We start from the raw sequence: 21,919 nt of genomic DNA, 5'->3' as shown, positions 1-21,919 counted from the left end.
CTTGCTTTGGTCATGGTCTACTTCCTAATCAAGCAAATCTTAAGTGAACCAATTAAACTCCACAAACCACTCCACTTTGGAATCTCTTGCTCTCTTGTCCTTGTATTACTCACTTTCCAAGCCCCAACTTTGATTGGTAGAATACTCTTATCAGCTACTTTCTTTCTCCCTTTTCTTTTGGAGCTAACAGAAAACAAGTGTGCTGACTATAGTTACTACAGATTTGTTGTCTAATCTCAACTGGACCCTTCAGCAAGGCATTCTTTTACTTCTCCATGAATAATTATCTATCTTGCTTACCACAACAGCTATTCCAAGCCTTTTCTCTTCAAATCTTTTAAAGCACTATTTCAGCTGAAGTCTTTATTTCATACTTCATGGAAAAAAAAAATTTAGGCCATTCACTGAGAACTTATTCCTTCCTCATGTCACAGATCCTCATCATCATCACTAGCCAAATCTTTTTATACTACAGAATCCAAAGAGATGGTGACTCTCCTTGCCAAGACCAATCCTTTCACATACATTCTTGTTGTCTTATCCTTGTATCTTCTCTAGCATATTACCCCCACTATCATCCCTTCCTCTGTCTAATCTTGCCTTTCTATATTAGTTCTTTACCTACTCTTAAAACTATACCCAAATATCTTTCATCTAAATCTGGTATTTAGATGATTTTGAAATTGTCCAAAGAAACTTTAGCATAACCCACCATTCTTTTCTTTTCTTTTCTTTTTTTGCAAGGCAATGGGGTTAAGCCCAAGGTCATACAGCTAAGCAAATATCAAGTATCTGAGACCATATTTGAACGCAGATCCTCCTGACTTCAGGGCTGGTGCTCTATCCACTGCACTACCTAACTGCCCCTAACCCATCATTCTTTTTAACTATCATCCTATCCTTTTCCCTTTCTTAATCATTCATATTACTCAATACCTATATTTCCTCTTTTTATTCTATGACTAACTTTCTAAAATCTGACTTTTCTATCCCATCACTCAACTTAAACTACCCTCTTCAAAAACATCAATCATTTCTAAATTGTTAAATCTAATGACTTCTTCTTTGTTGTCTTTGAAACTTTCTTTTTGAACTTAAAGACCCAAAAAGGAGCATGTCCACATATACAGTAAAATACAAAAAAAGGGTTGTACATAAACCCACAAATTTTCATTTCATACTTTTTTTTCTTAAGCTATTTTTTTGCAAGGCAAATGGGGTTAAGTGGCTTGCCCAAGGCCACACAGCTAGGTAATGATTCAAGTGTCTGAGACTGGATTTCAACCCAGTTACTCCTGACTCCAGGGCCAGTGCTTTATCCACTGTGCCACCTAGCTGCCCCTCATTTCATACTTTTAATAAACTCAATAAATAACACTCAAAACTGTCTGGCTTATTGGTACTTCCTTCTTTTCTGTGTATTTAAAAGTGTTTAAATGGCTCTCTTTTTCTTGAAATCACTATTACTAAACTCTACTCCTTTGTTCCAACCACTTCACTATTAAAAATTTAGAAGAAAATAAAAGTCCTTATAGCATAATTGAGCAAAATATATGCATACAGTGATCATGTCTTTCCCACTTGTGTACATCACCTCGCTGACAGGGGATAGGTAACATACAGTCAGCAATATTCCGCCTTCTTTCCCTTCCATCTTCCCTCCTCCCTCAACTGAGAATGAAAGAAAAACAAAAACCTTGTTTTATATATATATATATATACATATATATATGTATATATATATATATAAAATCTGTGTAGTTCTAATTCTGCCCTCTTAAGTCTTTCACTTCTCAAGAGGTAGATAGCAGGTCTTATCATTAGTCCCTGGAATCATGGTAGGCATAATACTCATCAAAGTTCCTAAGTCTTTCAAACTTATTTGTCTTTATAGTGTTTTTGTCATTCTTTTCCTAGTTATATTCACTTCATTTTGCATCAGGTCAAAAAACCTCCCAAGTTTTTCTGAAACCATAATTTTTTATAGCACAATAGTATTCTATCACATATTATAAATTTAATTAGTTTAGCTATTTCCCAAAAGGCACCCTCTCAGATTCTCATTCTTGGCTACCTCAAAAACAAAAAACCCAACCTGTCAATATTTTTATATATCTCTCTACCTCTAGTCTTTTTTCCCTCAAATCACCCTTCCCAAGAGTTGCCAGTGATTTTCCTAAAGTATATATCTAACATCACTAAATCCCAGTGGTTCTCTTACTATCTTTAGAATCAAATATAAACTTAGATTTCTGGCATTTAAATCTCTCCACAATCTGGAGCCCTCCTGTCTTTTCAGTAATTTTACATATCATTTCCATCTACCAATTATGTGATTGCCCCTCATATATTCTTATTGCTGTTACACAAAATCCCTCCATTTTCCATTTCTATGATATTACTCTGCTGCACTTGGAATGTTCTTCCTCTGTCATTCCCTCCTCACTGCCACCTTGCCAGAATTTCCTTCATGATTCAGGTCGTATCATCTTCTTCATGAAGCATTAGCTGATTTCCTTCATCACCAACCCAGTTGTTGGGTAATTCCTTTCTCAAACAACCTTGTAGTTATTTTGTATCAATTATGTGTATGTATATACATATTCACACACATGTAGCTACATACACACGTATGTATATCCTTAAATGTCTACATTTTATACCCGTTATTAGAATGTAAACTTTTTGAGGGAAAGATCTGTTTTCTTCTTTGGTCTTGTAATCCCAAAACTTAATACAGTGCCTATTATCTAGTGGCTATTTGATAAAGGATTATGGATTGAGTGCTAAAAGTATAGCCATTGGGCAATTGTAGCACCTCCTTAGTTAGGGACATCTTGTATTTAGTCTTCCTCCTCAATGAAGAAGTAGTCAGAAGAACCGGGTTCTAGTTCTTATTTGGGAAGACTGGACTTGGACCAAGAAATTGGATTCTAAAGAATTTTGACCAGATGTGCCATAATATCCTTTTTAACTTAAAAATTCATATCAACAAGTATGAATTAAATCTAATTTAGAAACTGGGCCAGAAGGTGCATGTAAGGCAAGTTTGGAGAATCATCTATCATACCTCAAAGAATCACATGTGGCCTTACATCCAAGCAATTTGCCATGAGTCAGTTTGGGCCTATTGCCCAAACTAGCACAGGGTGACAGAAACTTTAATCCAGAGCACCAACATCTTGGGGGGGGGCTCACATTGCCTTCCAACAAATGACTGTCCTAACTCAAGTGGACCCACCAAAAGATACTGTTCCCAACAGGATGAGGCAGTGAAATTTGAAACAAGTGGTTGAAGTGGATAGAGCACTGACCCTGGTCAGGGACCTGAGTTGAAATTTGGCCTCAGACACTTAGTAATTACCTAATTGTGTGACAAAAAAAAATGAGTGATTGAGGGAAAATGTAACATTTCTATCTCTTTACCAAGAGAATGGGCAGTTATACTAATGCTTCATTTATTTGGAGAAAGGGAATTGAACCTATTGGTTTCTTAAAGATCATTCTAGCTCTAGGATGCTAGCTAATTATCATCATTAAAGGGCTCCAAAATACAAAAAAGACTCTTTGTTCCTCTCTTGATTTCCTCTATTTAGCATTGATGACAGTTTGTATATTAAATGTTTTCAATGTCCTCAAGATTTGAAGGACCACTTAAGAGACTGTCTAGTGCATCTTGGTGATGGGAGAGGGAGAATAATCTTATTATTACTGGATATTACAAAGTCTTCTTCCTAAGTCTCAGAGCTATAGTTTCTCTTATTTGAATGTGATGTTCCTTTAAACATGACCCTGCTCTCAAAAGCATAAAGAGAATAAAAGACTTAAAAAATCTTCTGCCTTCACTAAAATCAAATGTGGAACAATGCCTGAAGGTGGTAAGTCATCTGAGCTAAATCACATTCTGAGATTAGTAGTAACTATCTGTTAGCAGCCACTAAACAAATATTCTAGTTAAACAAAGACTAATTAAGTTTCTCATGGAAGGCAAAGTCTCAGTGATTCTTGTCTCAAGGTTTGGTAGACTTCATGCAGGGTCCCTTTCTGAATTTCTAAATTTTAATAAAAGAAAGGACAATGGCTATATGCATTTTTCTGCCAGCTTTGATGAACAAGTTCAATCAGAAACCCCCCCCAAAAAAGATGGAGCTCAGAAAGCATCTCACATTTTTAGAGGAGATTAGGCTAGTGAAATTACATATGGGTTTTATTTCATTTTAACTTTTATTTCCCACAGGACAAAAGTATCAACTCAATAAATATTTCTAAAGTATTGTCTTAGGGCAAGACCTCCTTAGTTCACAGAAATGTCACATGCTATAGAAAAAGCAATGGAAATGTAGACTAGCTTTAGATTTTGTCTCTGCTATTTACTAATTTTGTGGCCTTAAGCAGATTAAGTCACCTCTTGACTTTAGTAGTCTAAAGGCTCCACTTCCCACTCAGGTTCTGTAATCTCAGGATCTGTTTACTACTCTTCCCATAGCATTTAATACCCCCTTTCCACCTACATTGCCACTACTTTAGTTCAAGCCCTCATTATCCTCTCTCCTGGAGTATTACAATATGCTCCTAATTAGTCTTCTTGCCTCCCATCTCCATTCTCCATTCATCATCCACCCAGCTATCATAATGATCTTCCTAAATATATCTGACTTTTTCATTTCTCTACTCCAGAAGCCTTCCATAGATCCTTATTGCCTCTAGAACAAGACAGATTCCTTCCTTGGCATTCAGCCATCAGCAATGTGGCAACAATGTTCCTTTGTGGCTTTATTTTATACTATGTAAATCCCTTCACACATTCTGTACTCAAGTCAAATTGACCTACTAACTGCTTCCCCCATTCACCTTACTAATTCCTGCCTCTATGCATTTGTATGTTTTCCACCATATTTAGAATCCCCTCATTCTCTTTCTTTACTTCTCCCAACCCTTATCTTCAAGGTTTAACTCTAGCATCACCTTCTGGGAAAAATTCCTGATCCATTCTTCCAAGTACCTTTTATTTTCATAATTATATACTTTTTGCATTCCTAACTCTGTGACTGGGAAACCAGGACCTTGAGCAGGAAGTTTTTTCCCTTTGGCAATTGAACTTGGTTTTATATGGCTTCAGGAATGCAGTCTTGAAATATTCTCCCACTCTAGGCTCTTTGATCCTGAACCTGGATGAGATTTCTCATCTCTCCCCCCCCACCCAATTCTGTGACTTCCAGATAAGGCATACTCCTTATTTGACCTCACAAATTTAACCTCATCTTGGATTTCAAACCTGCGACCATATTTATGCTTTGGATGATCTTTATCCTGCCTTCCTATCCTCTATTTTTTTCTTGGTTGATCCAACAAAAGAAAATTAACCAAGCTGAATTATGTGGTTAACTTTGCTCTTGGTGGTAAAACTAACACTTTTACTCATTGTTCTACAATGATATTAGGGCACATGACATCAGTACCAAGAATGTTGGCCTAAATGATGCCTCTCCTCAAGATTGTCTCCTTATAGTCTCTCCCTTACTTCCAGCCTGATGTTCTGTTGATCTATTTCTTTCCTCTGAGCTAAACTGATCAATAGACTTTGAAGTTTTTGGATATTAATCACCTGACCTTGATATCATTTGTAGTCTCTAATCTCTTCCTTGCCACAGGATACTGCAGTGTTCTTGGGTTTTGCTTTTCCCCCATAGAACCAAATCCTTCACACTACTTGTGTTTATAATAATTAGTTTTTAAATACATGTATGCATCATTTACATCATATAATCTTCTTCCTGCATAATCTTACATAATCCATAGCTTTATAGGATCTGAGAGACTGTGTAGTCCACAATTCTCATTTTATCAGTGAATAAATTGAGTTTTTTATGATTTCTATGATTCTCTTGTTTCTTCCTGTATTAATAGAAAAAATACTGGACTGAATCAGAAGCCTTGGGTTGGGACCTAAATTCTGCCACTAGCTAGATATTTAACTCTGAGAAAATCACTTAACCCCTGGTCTCAAGTTTCATCATTTATAAAATGAAAGGTGGTCTAGATGAGCTGTAATTTCCATTCTTGTTTTAATAATCCAGGAAAATATGTGTGTGTGTGTGTGTGTGTGTGTGTGTGTGTATGTATGTGCGCATGCATGCACACACACATAAATGTATGTATGTAAAATCTTAGTTGAATTGCTTAGTAAGCAATTAGTAAATTCACAGTGCTAATACTTTGTTCTTAAAACTAGGTATTTATATAAAAATTTGATTCTGACTATTGATAAATGAAAGTTTTTGTATTCTTATAAACAAGATTCATACAACCCAATATATATATATGTATATGTATACATATATATATGTTGATAGTGCTAATCAAGGCAAGATAAAATTTAAAAATTAATCTGTATAATAAAAGTAGAAATGTAAGATTAGTTCAGGAATTATCTAATTTTTCTTCTGCCCATTCCAGACTTAATGTGTCATCATGCTCACAAAATGATTCAGCTTACTCCCTGTCAATTTATCAATACTTTTAAATTTTAATTTAACTCAACAAACATTGGTTAAACATTTACTATGTGAATATCACTTAGTAATCACAAGACTAGGCACCAGAAAAAGTACAAAATTTGCTAGACATAGCCTCTTGACCCCATAGTATTTAGTCTGGTTCAAAGTAAAAATACAAAGTCAGATAAAAATAATGTACCCCATTACTTGATAAAAACAAAACAAATGCTATATGAAGTCTAAATGGAATGGTCACTACTAATAAAAGTATCCAAGAAGACTTCTGTGGAAGACAAAGTATTTAGGATGTGGTTGTCCTTGTTACTGTTGTTGGTAGGGATAATATTGGCTTGTTTGTTTTTAGGAGATAAGAGAACCATTGATACTTTTGTGTCTGATTCTCCTTTTGATTGATGGTGAAAATTTGTTGGATGTCTGGATGAACCTGAAAGAATTTTTCCATGATAGAGAATCATACTGGAAAGACAAACCAGATAATTCATAGATCAAACCAAAATCTTCAGCATTTTCTAGCCAGTGCTAATAATAATAATGTTTGTCCTTCATTTTTTAAAAAGACCATGACATCAGGGAGGTGGTGTCATAACAAGCACATAAATTGGATTTGAGTCAGGGGCGGGAGGGGGTACTATGCTAAATCGCTAACCTCAAAATCTGCTCATTATGGGTTCAGACCATAATTTCTGCATGCTTTAATCCAGTCAGTAGAGGGCAATAGTTGATCCAAAGATCTAATACATGAATGTTTTTGGATCAAAGCGATAAAACATGGAAGTCATTAAAAAAAAGGAATATCATAAAATGTCAGAAATTGGATAGTATTAGTGATGCCCAACCCTCTCATTTTACAAATGAAGAAATTAAGACTCAGAAAGAAAATGACTTGACCAAGGTCATTAAGGGAAAGAAGGAAGGAAGAATGGAAGGACCAATAGGAAAAAGTAAAGGATAAAAGAGGGAAGAAAAGAAGGGGGGGAAGGAAGGGAAGAAGGCCAAGAAAGAAAGGAGGAAGAGAAGGAAGGGCAGAAGGAGAGAAAGAAAGAGAAATTATGAAGAAAGTAGGAAAGGGAGGGAGGAGAAAAGAAAGGAAGAGAGGGAGGAAAGAATTATTGAAGAAAGTTAATTTTAAAAAAAGGAAAGAAGGAAGAAAGGAGAAAAGGGAGAATATTCACAGGACTTAACACCTAACCTGAGCTTAGAAGGAAGCTAGAGACTTTAAGAAGTAGAATTGAGGAGGGAATTTTCATAAAGAGAGAGACATTTTTTGAGAAGGCACAGACATGGCAGATATGAGAAAGGGAATGAAAGGAGAATGTCTATAATAAATTGTCTTGGCTGTAAAATATAATGCATGAAGGGGAGTTATGTGAAATAAGTCACACTTGAACCAGCTTGTGGAGGGCTTCAAATGCCAGGCTTAAGAGTTTGTTTTATCCTAGAAGCAAGAGAAGATTTTGAGTTTAAGATTAACATAATAGCTGTATTTTGGAAGATATATTTGACAGCTGCATGAAGGAATTATTGGAGAAGGAAGAGGCAGGGATAGTATTTATGAAGTTCTTATCCAGGCAAGAAATAATGAGGGTCTAATCTATGGCATTATACAGGAGAAGTTGGGTAGGGATAAAGTGGCAGAGATGGGAATTTGATTTCAAATCCAATGCTCTTTTTATTATCCTTGATAGTTCTAAAAGTCAGAAGAATTCCAAGGAGCCAGTGAACTCCAGATGTCTATTTCTCAGTTTTCTTTCTCTCTGGATTTGATGTCAGAGGACCTGAATTTGAATCTCATCTTTATCACTTAAAAAGTCATTTCCCTTGTTTGGGTCTTAGCTTCCTCATCTGTAAAATGAAGGGACTGACCCATGTGTCTGCTATGGTTCCTTCTAAACTCAGTCTTATGATACTCTAGATCAGGAGTTCTTAATCCAAGTTCCATGATCTTATTTTTTGGTACGTGTGTGTGTGTGTGTGTGTGTGTGTATAAACAGGCAAGTGCTGAAGAGGGTAGAACATTGGACTTGGGATCAAGACTCATCTTCTTGAGTTCAAATCTAGCCTCAGACATTTACTAGCTTTGTGACCCTGGGCAAATCACTTAGTCCTGTTTGACTTTGTTCCTAATTTATAAAATGAACTGGAGAAAGAAATGGCAAAATACTTCAGTACATTTGCCAGGAAAACCCCAGATGGTGTCATGAATATGGTGTGACTGAAACAACTGAACAACAGCAATACATGTAAACTATATATTATTCCCTTTCATGAATAAATAAATATATATATTTTGCTAACTAGATTTCTTTATAATCTATATATTTTATTTCTGCATTGAAAACATTATGTGAAAAAGGGTTGATAGCTTTCATTAGACTGCCCAAGGGATCCTTGACACAGTAAAGGTTAAGAATGTCTTTCTTAGAAATTCTATTGCTAAGCTGACTCAAAACTTCATCTCCATTCAGACCATAGATATTCACTGAGGGGATGGTATGGAGGAACAAGAAGAAATTGGTTATGGAGAAGATTGAGGAGTTGGGAATGAGGGGATATAGTAATCACATATTAGAGTTGAAAAGAGCCTTAGAGCCTGTCAAATTCAGCCCCTAATTTATAGATGGGATGAGACTTTTGAAACATCATGAAGTTCTTTATTGACAGAGCCAGTGATTGGAATCCAATTTCCTGACTCCCAATCCACTTTTTTTCCACTGTTACATCACACTCATGGCTATTGATGAGTTAATTACCAGGGATTGCTTTAGACCTCAGTCTCACCTCTCCTGTACACTAAGTGTTTTCCTCTACTGCATCCAAGGCCCAAAGTATATTCCTGCCCTATAGACACTAAACCTGGGCAACATAAGCTTTCACCTTAAGATAGGAATGACTGATAATGTCTCCCTTGAGCTTCTCAGGGATACTTATTTATTAATTATTATTAATTTTGAATTAAAATAATTTTAGACACTGTGGAACATAGGCAAGGAGTCTTCCTTTAAGTAATGTATATGAGTCACTCTATTCTATGTAAGACCAAGTCCTGAAAAGAAAGAATCTGCTTTGTGACAGGGGGAAAAAGGATGAAGGGGAGAAAGCAAAGAACTTTATCCCTTAAGACTTCTTCCCTCATCAAACTTTTTTGAGGCAAGACTTTGGTTACTATTTACTTTTTGTCCCTTCTTTACCCCACCATAATGACCAATTTCTTCTCTATATCATAGGGATTCCTATGCTGCCCCCCCCCCCTTTTTTTAGGGATTTTGAAGGCAATGGGGTTAAGTGGCTTGACTAAGGCCACACAGCTAGGTAATTATTAAGTGTCTGAGACCAGATTTGAACCCAGGTACTCCTGACTCCAGGGCTGGTGCTCTACCCACTGCACCACCTAGCCGCTCCTATGCTGTCCCTTTTAACCTCCATGATCTGATTTTCAACTCCTATCTACCCCAGAGGAATGGGCTACTGCTCAGTGTCTTTGGACTTCAATATCTTCCCTGACTTGACTCCTGGGTGTTGTGGTTGTATCTACTAGTCAGTCAAGTCAATAAGCATTCATTAACAATTATTATGTGAGGGAGACAGCTAGGTGGCACAGTGGATAGGGCATGGGCCCTGGAGTCAGGAGGACCTGAGTTCAAAATAGGCTCAGACACTTAATAATTACCTACCGCTGTGACCTTGGCTAAGTCACTTAACCCCATTTCCTTGCAAACCCCCCCCCAAAAAACCCCAAACCAAAAAACAATTATTGTGTGCCAGCCACTGTGCTAAATATTAGGAATACAAATACAAGCTAAAAGTTATACAGTTCCTGCCTTCAAGGAGCTTGCATTCCAATGGGACAACACCTTAAAGGACCTTGAGGAAGGGAAGAAATGAAGATGCCTGGGCATAGAGCATGGCAGAGAAAGCCAGTCTAGGGGTTCAGCATGGAGAGGGGCTATAGGAAAATCCAAATTGCTGAAAAATGGAAAGACTTAGATTTTTTCCTAGAACACTCAGAACTTCTTGTTCTACATGGCTTTCTCTTCCCCATTCCTTCCCTCAGATAAACCCAGAAAATAAAATAGGACTCTGGACTTGTAGTCAAGGAGACCTGGGTTCAAACCCAGCCTCATACATTTTGAAACATTGGAGAAATCAATTAACATTACTTTCTTTAATTGTAAAATGTGCACAAACAGGCAAGGTAGTCCCTACCCACAAGGAGCTGACATTCTAGTAGGTGAAACAATAGAACACAAGCCACAATTAGGTCAGGAGCAATACTGCTGGGAAAGATAAGACAAAAATCTCATTTTTCTGAGTTGGGGGACCCAAGATCAGAATCCTAATGTCTATTGGGGAGGAGGAGGAGGGAGAGGTGATAGTCTGAGATAAGAAGACATGGAATGGATCTGGAACAGACCAGGAGGAGGTTCAGAGATCTAGAACCAGTTAAAATGGCCAAAACTCACCTCAGATACTAGGAACCTGAGAATAATGGGCTATCGAAAAATAATGGGTTATTGGATGATTTTTTTTAAATTCAGAGAATGAAAACCAGATTGGTTTGGGGAATATGACTAGTTTCATTTGGGTTCTGTTATAGGGTTTTCAAAGCCTTTTGAATGACTTAAATGCTTAAGTGTCTTAGACATAGATAGCCTTTTCCCTTCACTAGGATCTTCTCCACCCATATGTCAATAGCAAGCCAGCCTTAAGAAGTTAGTTTACATTAGCTCCTGCTAGGTAGCAAAGTGGATGGAGCCCTAGACTAGGAAGAATTCATCCTAGTAAGGTCAAACCCAGCCTCAGATACTTACTAACTGTTTAACACTGGGCAAATTATTTAACCCTGGTTTGCCTCAATTCCCCTCATCTGGAAAATGAGCTAGAGAAGAAAATGGCAAACCATTACAGTATCTTTGCCAAGAAAACTCCAAATTGGGATCACAAAGGCTCAGATATGACTGAAAAAGCAACACAGCAAAAATTAGAGGGAAAAGCGTAGTACTTTTACTATTTTTGTAGTTTTGCTCATAGTTAAAAATTAGGAAGCAGAAAAACAGATTTTAAAGAATTGAATATTTTTATTTTGAACTTAAATACCTTTTAAGACATAATAAATAGAAGGCAAAAAGAATTATGTATGAAACTCTTATATATTGTATATAATAAATTCAATATTTATCCTTCAAAGTTGTCTTATTCATCTGTGATTCCTTTAAAACTTCTCCTTGTGACTATTACCTTTAATTTATTTTTTTTAAGGTTTTGCAAGGCAAATGGGGTTAAGTGGTTTGCCCAAGGCCACCCAGCTAGGTAATTATTAAGTGTCTGAGGTCAGATTTGAACTAAGGTACTCCTGACTCCAGGGCTAGTGCTCTATCCACTGTGCCACCTAGCCACCCCTATTACCTTTAATTTAGGGAAAAAACCTGATATCTTATTGTCTGATCTTGCTATCTCTTATACTTAATGTTTCTTCCTTAAGGATATGATTTCTCATCACATTCAATTTGGATCAATGTATAACATGGAAACAATGTAAAGATTGGCAAATTGCCTTCTGTGGGGGGGGAGAAAAGTAAGACTGCGGAAAAATTGTAAAACTCAGAAGAAATAAAATCTTTATAATTCAAAAAAAACCTTGTTCTGTGCATTTAAAACTGCTTTGATAAACTGGTTTTTTAAATTTTTTTTGGAAGGGTGTGGGGGGAGAGTTTAATTTTCTTCATATTCTTATTTCTAATGTAACCTATCTGAAAAAGGCGAAAGGATACCCTTATATTAAATATGCAGTCAAGCAAAATAAATTCTCAGATTGACCATGTCCAAAAATATAAATCACAGTATTTTAGAATTGGAAAGGATTTTGCCAGTCATTTAGTCCAATACATTTCCAAAAAGGATTTTCCTCTATAATATTTGACAAGTAAGCACCCCATCTTACTTAAAGAGGAATCTACCTCCATCCAAAATAGCCCATTTCTTTTCCTTTCCTTTTTACTTCTCTTTCCTTCCCTTTTTCTTTCCCTTTCCCCTTAACTTCATTCTTTTTAATTTTTTTGGGGGGGGGTTAAGCTCTAATTATTAGGAAATTTTTTCTGAAATTAAGCCTGTGTTGGGGGCAGCTAGGTGGTACAGTGGATAGAGCACTGGCCCTGGAGTCAAGGACCTGAGTTCAAATCCAGTTTGAGACTGAATGCTTGCTTAGTTGTGTGACTTTGGGCAAGTTACTTAACCCCATTGCCTTGCAAAAAAAAATCCCCCCCCAAAAGAAGTTAAACCTGTGTTTATTTTTTTGGCATCTTCTAGAAATTGCTCTGATTTCTTCTTTCCAGAGTCAAATAAAACAAATCTAATCCCTCTTCTATAAGAAAGTCATTCAGATGCTTGAAGAAGGCTATCATTGCCCTCATATATCTTCTGCTCCAGGCTAAATATACCTAGATTCTCCTTCAGATCTTCAGGCAGGGACTCAAAGCCCTTTAACCATGTGGAACTGATCATAATATTCCAGAAGTGGTCTGACTAGGACAAACTGTGTATAAACTATTGCCTCCTATCCCTGAAAGCTATTTCTCTCAGAGCAGCTAGGTGGCACAGTGGATAGATTGCTCTGCTTGCATTCCTGAATTCAAATATGACTTCAGTCACTTATTAACTGTGTGGCAAGTTGGGCAAGTTCTTTTACCCTAGACAAGAAAATGACAGACTTCTCCGGATCTTTGCCCAAAAGATATCAAATGTAGTCACAAAGAATCTGAAACAACAGAACAACAAAATTTCTGTCTTAATGCAAGCCAAGATCCCATTGGCTTTGTTGATTGCCACATCACATTACTAACTCATATTCAGCTTGGAGTCTGCTAAAACTTGCTCATCTTTCTCAAAGTATTTTCTAAGTATGCCTCCTTCCATTCTAGAGTTGCAGAGTTGATTTCAAGGACTCAAGTATAAGGCTATATTTCTCCCTCCTGAATGTCATCTTATTAGATACAGCACAGTGTTTCAGTCTGTCAAGATCATTTTGGATATCAGTACTGATCCATTAGATTATAAGCTCCTTCTGGGTGACAGTTACCTCTTTTTGTGTCTGCTATGTCTGACACATAGTAGATGCATAATAGATTTTTTAAATGACTGATCAATCATTCATTGTATTACTTATCCCTTACAATTTTTTGTGACATGAATTTGTTGAGTATGCCATCTTGTGCTTCTATTTGAGTCAATGTTATAAGTGAAAAACAGCATGGGACCAAACATTCATCCTAGTGTCTCTCAGGAGATTTGAGAAGTCACATCCACTGATACTCTTTAAGAGTTCCAGATCTTGTCAACTGCTCTTCCAATGTACCTTCTTTTATGGGTGGTATCCTCAGTTAGACTGCTGAGTTCCTTTTGAATAAAATAAAAACTCTTTGGTCCTTTCTACTTGTATTCCAAGCTCTAAAGTATTTGACTTTCAGTTTAACATTGAACCATTAACTACTCTAATTCTAGCCATTTCAATAGTTCCAAATCTATCTAACTTTAATTATTTTATTGTTGCATATCCCACATGAAACCATCAATTCCACAAGAATTGTGTAAGATACTTTATTAAAGGTTTTACTAAAGTCCAAATAATCTTTAGCTACAGCATTTCCCAGAGTTATCACAATTGTAGCTCCATTTAAAAGAATGTGATGGTGGGTGGTGGTGGTGGTAAATGAGACCCAGGGGAAAAATGTGAAAATTCTTTGCTACTCAGTCATCTTTAAAATTTATTTCTAGTTTACTTCTATTGCTGGTTAATCATGTACAATTCTTTGTGATCCCCTTTGGAGTTTTCTTGGCAAAGATTCTGGAAGGGCTTGTCGTTTGCTTCTCCTGCTCATTCTTCAGATGAGGAAACTGAGGTGAATAGAATTAAGTTATTTGCCAAGGGTCACACAAGAAGTAAGTGTCTGAAGCTATATTTGAACTTAGTAAGATGAGTCTTCCTGTCTCCAGACCCAGAGCTCTATCCACTGTGCCTTTACTTTCATTAACTCCTTCAGTCACTTGTGGATTTCTCACTATTTCCTGAAAGTGCCTTTTCTTGGCACTTCAGTTTTTTTTTTTTTTTTTTGAAATGCTCTTTCCTCTCACTCCCACTGATTAAAATCCTATCTATCCTTCAGGACCCAGCTCCAATGCCACTTCTTCCATGAATTCTTTCCTATTCCTTGAACTGGAAATGATCTTTTCCTCTGAATTCTCATGGCAGTTTGTTGTTAACTCCCCCTTATGCCATTATAAAATGTACTTTTTCTTTCTTGTTGTTCATCTTTTATTCCTTAAAGGTATTTGTGCATATGTATTTTCTCCTTTCTTTGACTAAAAGTAAATTGCATATTTACCCTGCTTGTCTTTGAATTCCTAAGCCCTTTTGGTGCTCAACAGTGTCTTATACCTAGGTACTAAATGAATATTAAACAAAGTGACAGAAGATAGACACTGGCTACTTCTCAGAAGTGTGACCATTGGCAATCATGCAGGAAAGCACAAATAGCCTTAACACTCACTGATTGTTTATTCAACCACCACCACTTCTTAATGTGAATACTAAAGTTTGGAAATTCTTCCTTCACCCCTGTGGTATTCTCATTTCCTCAGTTTTTGCATATCCTCAGGTGGTCAACCTCTAGCAGCAGGGTCTTTTTTTTTCTATCACTAATTGTTACTTTTAAATGAAATTTCTGGAATGCTTCATAAATTTTTTTAAAAAATGATTTAGGCTTTTTAATTAGAAAGGATAATTAGAATGGCCATTGTGTTGTTACAGAATTCCTTTAATGAATAGTAGATAAAAGGGGAATTTGAACCCCAGTATGACTCTGTCCTCCATTTACCCTCTACTCACTTATTATGTTTGTTTGGCAGACCAAGGTGAGCTGGGAAGGTGACAAACTTCAGTGTGTACAAAAAGGTGAGAAGGAAGGCCGAGGGTGGACACAGTGGATTGAAGGCAATGAGCTGCATCTGGTATGTGACTAAGTACCTTTGTTTTTTTGTTTTTATTTTAGTCCCCCCCCCACCCCTACAGTAGCAGTTTTATTACATGATATGTGGCCAAGTTGGAAGGGGGTAGAAATCAAGAATTGCCAATGCATTCACTTTGTCTTGAAAGTAGGGAAGCCAGGCAGGCGGCAGATAAATTACATTAGCTCTGCTTTCAACTTCCTTATGTTTGCTTTATGTATTCTGAAATACATAAATTTTTGCTTCGGGATGGAATTGTATAATCCAAATGTAATCATTATCAGAGGCTAAGTTGTATAGGTTCCTAGATGACATATTAGTGATAACTGAGTAATGTAAACTAAAATTAACACCAGCCTGAGCTTCAGAGGGCAAAGAACTGAGATTGCATCAGGTGGAGAGAAAGACTTCTTTCTCCTGGTCTTCTAAGGATCACCTCACTGGGTATGTAACTCAAGGCCCAGAAGCTGTAACTTTTCCTTTTGAGAGATAATTTGGTATAAGAGAAAGACCACTGAACTTGGAGTCAGATATCTCAGCTTAACTACTAACCATGAGCTTGTGAACAAATCACTTCACTTTCCTAAACCTCATTTTCTTCATTTGTAAAATGAGAATCATCATAATGATATTTATGCATCATATTTGTTTTCCAGGAAATGAGGGTACAAGGTGTCATATGCAAGCAAGTCTTCAAGAAAGTACAGTGACTTTGGCATCTGAAGAAGCATTGAAATGTCTGTCTGACCGCATTACTTCCTGCTATTAAAGGGCCAGGAATGCCTGACCACTTAGAGAACCTAAATGTTCCAGTGCACCTGTCATCAGAGTCTAATCCCTCACTTTTTTTCATATTTTCTTTATTAAAAAAGAAATTGTCACAAATAAACATTATCACTGCCAGACATAAAAAAGTGAAGACTCTCTTGTATACAGATTTTTCTTTCTCTTTCTGAACTCTCAGCCAAGAACACTTTATTAATTGTTTATTATGTGCCATATGTGCGATATTGTGTGAGGTTACCTGGATACAAAGCAAGGCAAAACTAATCCCTGCACATGTGGTATTCACAATCAAATGGTAGTGGTGACATGCAAACACATGTGTATGTTTGTATGTATATGTATGTATGTGGTAAACGATACAATTTCAGCAGTGAAGGGACCTGGGAAAGGTCTCCAGAAGAAAGAAGGTTTTGAGATAGTCTTGAGAAAAGTCAAGGAAGCCAGGAAGTAGAGGTGAAGAGGGAAAACATTCCAGGCATGGGAGACAAAAGGGCACAGGCAGATTTAGGAGATGGACTATCATGTTCAAGAAATGGCATAACATCAGTGCTGGTAGATCATAAGAGGACACAGAAGCACTTAAGTTATTGAAGGAAAGAAGGAAGGAAGGGAAGAAAAGGGAATGAAGAAACAGAAGAAAGGAAGGAAATATGGAAGGGAAGCTAGAAAAGGAAGCAAGGAAGGAAAGGGTAAAGTTTGAAAAGTTTTAAAATCTTTTCTATTTGTTCCTGGAGGTGTCAGAAGGCCATAGAAGTTTGTTGAGCAGGGGGTGTCATGGTTAGATCTCATTAAGGAGGATTGTTTTGACTGCTGAGGGAAGAATGGACGGGAATGGGGGAGAGTCTCAGGACAGGCAGATCATAGTCCAGGTGTGAGGGAAATAGGGTCTACCTCAGGCTATGTGAAAGGAGAGAAGGACAGTAGGAATGATGTAACTTGGCAACAAATTGGAGATCACAGGTAAGTGTGAGTGAGATGTCACTGAGTTTGCAAGCCTAGGTGACTGGGAGAAAGTAATGGGAAAGTTTGGAAAAAAAGAGTTAAGAAAGTCAATTACCCAACTGAAGATGTGGCCTCCTTGTCTCTAGAGCTAAAAAGGTCCTTAAAAAATCATGTAGTCTAACTGCCCCCCTTATTTTTTTTAATTTGATTGCATTTGTCTCTATTTTAAATTTATTTCAATTTTTTTCCAATTATATGAAAAGATAATTTTCAACATTCATTTTTTTTTAGGTTTTTGTAAGGCAAATGGGGTTAAGTGGCTTGCCCAAGGCCACACAGCTAGGTAATTATTGTTTGAGACCAGGAGTTGAACCCAGGTACTCCTGACTCCAGGGCTGCTGCTTTATCTACTACGTCACCTAGCTGCACCCCCAACATACATTTTCTTTTTTTTTTCATTTTTTTTAAATTTATTTTTTATTCTCATTTTGTACAAATGTTTTTCTTTACATTAATAAGATATACTTGTTTACAAGTAAACAAAATACCCCTCCCCCCATGAATATAGATAGACTTGCTAGGGCAAAAAAGTAAAGGGGGAAGAAAAAAGTTAAAATTAAAAAAAATAATAGTAATAATTGTAGGTATGGCCAGGTGGTGCAATGGACGAAGCATCAGCCCTAGAGCCACGAGCACCCGAGTCCATATCCAGTCTCGTAAACCCAATAATCACCCAGCCATGTGACATGCAAGCCACCCGATCCCCACTGCCCTGCAAAAACCAAAAAGAAGAAAGAAAAAAGACCCAAAATAAAATAAAATAGTAAGAATAGTAGGGGTGGCTGGGTGGCAGACAGCACTGGCCCTTGAGCCAGGAGCACCTGGGTCCAAATCCGGCCTCAGACACCCAATGATCACCCTGCTATGTGGCCCCAGGCAGGCCACCCAACCCCACTTGCCCTGCACCCTCCCCCAAATAATAATAACAAAAAGTGTATTTCAGTCTTTGTTCCAACACCATCAACTCTGTCATGAGTGGATCACATTCTTTATGATAAGTCCATCACAAAAGTTACTTCCATATTTTTCCCAACGTTGCCATTGCTGATCGCAACTCCCTCCTTTCTTATTTCTCCACTACCATGTACTATATTTTCTCTCTCCTTTCACTCTGACTCTGCTGTAGGGTCGCTGAGTGGTGCAGCAGACAGATCCCTGGCCCTGGGGCCAAGAAGCCCTGAGCCCCCATACCACCCCTTAGGCCCAGAATCCACCTGGCCCTATGGTCCTGGGCAGGCCATCCAATCCCAGCCCTTTGCAAGAAGTAAAAAAAGAAAATGTGTTATATCTGACCACTGTCCCACCATGGTCCATCCTCTCCTCCTTTATTTACATCCCCACCCCTTCCCCCTGCTCCCCCCTCCTTCTTACTCCAGTTGTCTATACCCCATTGAGTATATTTGCTGTTTCCTCTCCTAGCCATCTCTGATGAGAGCAAAGTTTCCCTCATTCCCCCTTGCCTCCCCCCTTCCATATCATTGCAATAGCTCAATGTAATAAAAAAAAATCTTATTATGTGAAATAGCCTGGACTATTCCCCCTCTCCTTTTTTCTTTCTCCCATTCCATTTCACTTTTTTTCTTATTGACTCCATTTTTACACCATATTTTATCTTTGAATTCAGCTTTCTCCTGTGCTTCAACTATAAAAGCTCCCTCTACCTGCTCTATTAACTGAGATGGTTCATATGAATATTATCAGTATCATTTTTCTATACATGCAGTTCATCCTCATTAAGTCCCTCATATTCCCCCTCTCTCCTCCAATCTCCATGCTTCACCTGAGTCCTGTATCTGAAGATCAAACCTTCTGTTCAGCTCTGGCCATTCCAAAAGGAACCTTTGAAATTCCCCTGGTTCATTGAAAGTCCATCTTTTTCCCTGGAAGAGGACATTCAGCCTTGCTGGGTAGTTCATTCTTGGCTGCATTCTAAGCTCTTTTGTCTTCTATTATATTGTATTCCAAGCCTTACGAGCTTCCAATGTAGCTGCTGCTAAGTCCTGTGTGATCCTGACTGCAGCTCCAATGATATTTGAACTGTGTCCTTCTGGCTGCTTGTAATATTTTCTCTTTGACTTGGGAGTTCTGGAACTTGGCTATAATATTCCTGGGGGTTGGTTTTTTGGGATCTCTTTCTTGGGGGGACCAGTGGATTCTCTCCATTTCTATTTTGCCCTCTGCTTCTAGAATATCAGGGCAATTTTCCTGTAGTAATTCTTTGAAAATGATGTCAAGGCTCTTTTCCTGATCATGACTTTCAGGTATTCCAATAATTTTCAAATTATCTTTCCTAAGTCTGTTTTCCATATCAGTTGTTTTTTCAATGAGATATTTCACATTTTCTTCTAATTTTTCATTTTTTTGGTTTTGAAGTATTGATTCTTGATTTCTGTTAAATTCATCAATCTCCCTGAATTCTATTCTTTGTCTGAAGGATTTGTTCTCCTCAGAGAGTTTTCTTATCTCTTTTTCCATCTGGCCAATTTTGCTTTTTAAAGCATTCTTCTCCTCAATAACTTTTTGAACTGTTGTATCCATTTGACCTAAGCTGTTTTTTAGCATGCTATTTTCTTCAGCATTTTTTTGGATTTCCTTGACTAAGCTGCTGACTTGATTTTCATGTTTTTCCTGCATCTCCTTTCTTTTCCCAGTTTTTCTTCTAACTCCCTCATTTGATTTTCAAAGTCTTTTTTGAGCTCTATCATAGCCTGAGCCCAATTTCTGTTTTTTTCTTGGAGTCTTTAGATGCAGGAGCTTGTGTTTCCTCATCTTCAGACTGAGTATTTTGATCCTTCTTGGGCTCATTTGCAAAATATTTCTCAACGGTCTTCCTCTTGTTTCTTTGCTTGTTCATTTTCCCAGCCTAAGCCTGTTTTGGGGGTGCTTCCTGAGCTTTTGGGACACTCCCACAAGGGTCTCAGTGTGTGAGATTCTGTCCTCCCTCCTGGTGTGTGAATGAACATAAGTGCCCCTGTCTGCCACAGGGCCAAGGTGGGGGGGCCCTGTTGTTCTATGGGGGGGGGGGGGGCTTAGACTGTGATCAGGATCTGAATGTTGTCAGAGCCCCAGAGTCCTGTTCCAGGGGCAGAGCTCATTTAACTTTAAACCTATTATTTTCATCACATTACTTTGTTCTTCAAGTAATATTTTTGCTTGACTACAGATTTGAACCAAGCACTCTCACTTTACAGGTTACTGATACAGATGATTAAGTAAGTACTTTTGGAGTTTAGCTTAATGAGGATCAAGAAGGTTTCAAAGACATGAAAAAATTTCATTCTAAGAAGTCTCTGAACAAATCAAGATGAGTTTTTCCCAAAGGGAAAAGAGGTAGCTGCTGCCTATGTGATCCTTTTTTTCCTCCCCTCTATTTTTACTGCATCCTTTTTTTGTTTTTGATTACATTATGATCATTTCCCTATATATATTTACCCTCCATGAATCCTCATTTGTAATCAAGAAAAAGAGATAAAACAAAATTAACTGATAATCTACTGAATTTTACAATTCCTGCAACATTTCATGCGGATGTTTCATCTGTTCTCTCCAATCAAGATGGTTTATTGCATTAAATTAGAACTTAGCTGTCTTTTTGTTTTCCAGAAGCATTATTGAAGAAACATAACATTGTTCTTTTGGCTCAGTTTTCGTCATTCTTGATCACCTCAGGAAACTCTTCCTATGTTTCCTTTAATTCCTTATGTGCTCTTTTCTTAAGCTATAATTGGCTTCTATTGCATTCATTTTCCATAATTTTCTTAATTATTTCCTAAACCATGGCACCCACCTTTGTTCTAGAGGATGTTATTATGACTTTTGTAATATAGGAGAGTTTTCAGTCATGATCTACTTAAGGTATAAGACTGCATCAAAAGGTATAAACAATTTATCCTCACGCAGTTTCTTTCCTTCAAGGGACCTCGGAGACCTGGTCACCCTACTCCCACCTGTAGTTCCAAGAAGCACACCCCAGTAAAGTATCTTAGCAGACCAAGTTGAGCATTTAACTGATATATCACTGAGTTAGGGGAATTGGCTACCCCAAACTTGTAAAAAAAAGATGAGAGTGTTCCAAAGACTGAAGATGGTTGAAGTAGGTGTGTGGAGCAGCTTAGAGCTTACACTGACTGTGCAACTCTGCCTCACTTAAAAGTCAGTTCATGGGCAAATCAAGACATTTTATGAAGTCATTGGTCCTCTTCAAAACAAAGGACAAATTACAGCATGGGCCCCTAGGTAAATTTAAGTGTGTGGAGTTAAAGAAAATAAATATACAACTAAGTGAGGTTGGGAAGAGTATTGTAAATGGAGTCAGGGACCTGATTAATTTACCTACCAGCTTTCTAAGCCTCAGTTTCCTCATCTATAAAATGGGAGGAATTGGATTGAACAAATTTTTAGGACCTTTCCAGTTCTTTATTCTGTGAGAATCTAAAATGCAGTAAGGAGAGTTGAGAAGTCTTTCGTCTGGAGTTATCAAGGTATGGGAAATAGATTGGGCAAAGACAGAAGATAAGAGTCTCAGGTTTCTTATTTTTAAGTAGAAAAGGTGTAGTTGAAGGATTAGATTAGAGGCCCTCAAACCTTTTGGTCACAGGACCCCTTTACAATCTTAA

General features: G+C 37.4%; 1 protein-coding gene across 1 annotated transcript in view; it reads left to right on the top strand.

Annotated features, from left to right (window-relative positions):
* The window catches only part of RBP1 (retinol binding protein 1), a 42,611-nt gene extending 26,178 nt beyond the window's left edge, over positions 1–16,433 (top strand). Inside the window, exons 3-4 of the mRNA XM_074214885.1 lie at positions 15,417–15,518; positions 16,172–16,433. Coding sequence (XP_074070986.1) covers positions 15,417–15,518; positions 16,172–16,225 — 156 coding nt within the window. The 3' untranslated portion in view covers positions 16,226–16,433. The remainder of the gene's footprint in view (positions 1–15,416; positions 15,519–16,171) is intronic.
* The last annotated feature ends 5,486 nt before the right edge of the window (positions 16,434–21,919 follow it).

This window comes from Macrotis lagotis, chromosome 1 (genome assembly GCF_037893015.1).
Source record: "Macrotis lagotis isolate mMagLag1 chromosome 1, bilby.v1.9.chrom.fasta, whole genome shotgun sequence".
NCBI classification, from domain to species: Eukaryota; Metazoa; Chordata; class Mammalia; order Peramelemorphia; family Peramelidae; genus Macrotis; species Macrotis lagotis.
This window is presented reverse-complemented; position numbering and strand designations above follow the sequence as displayed.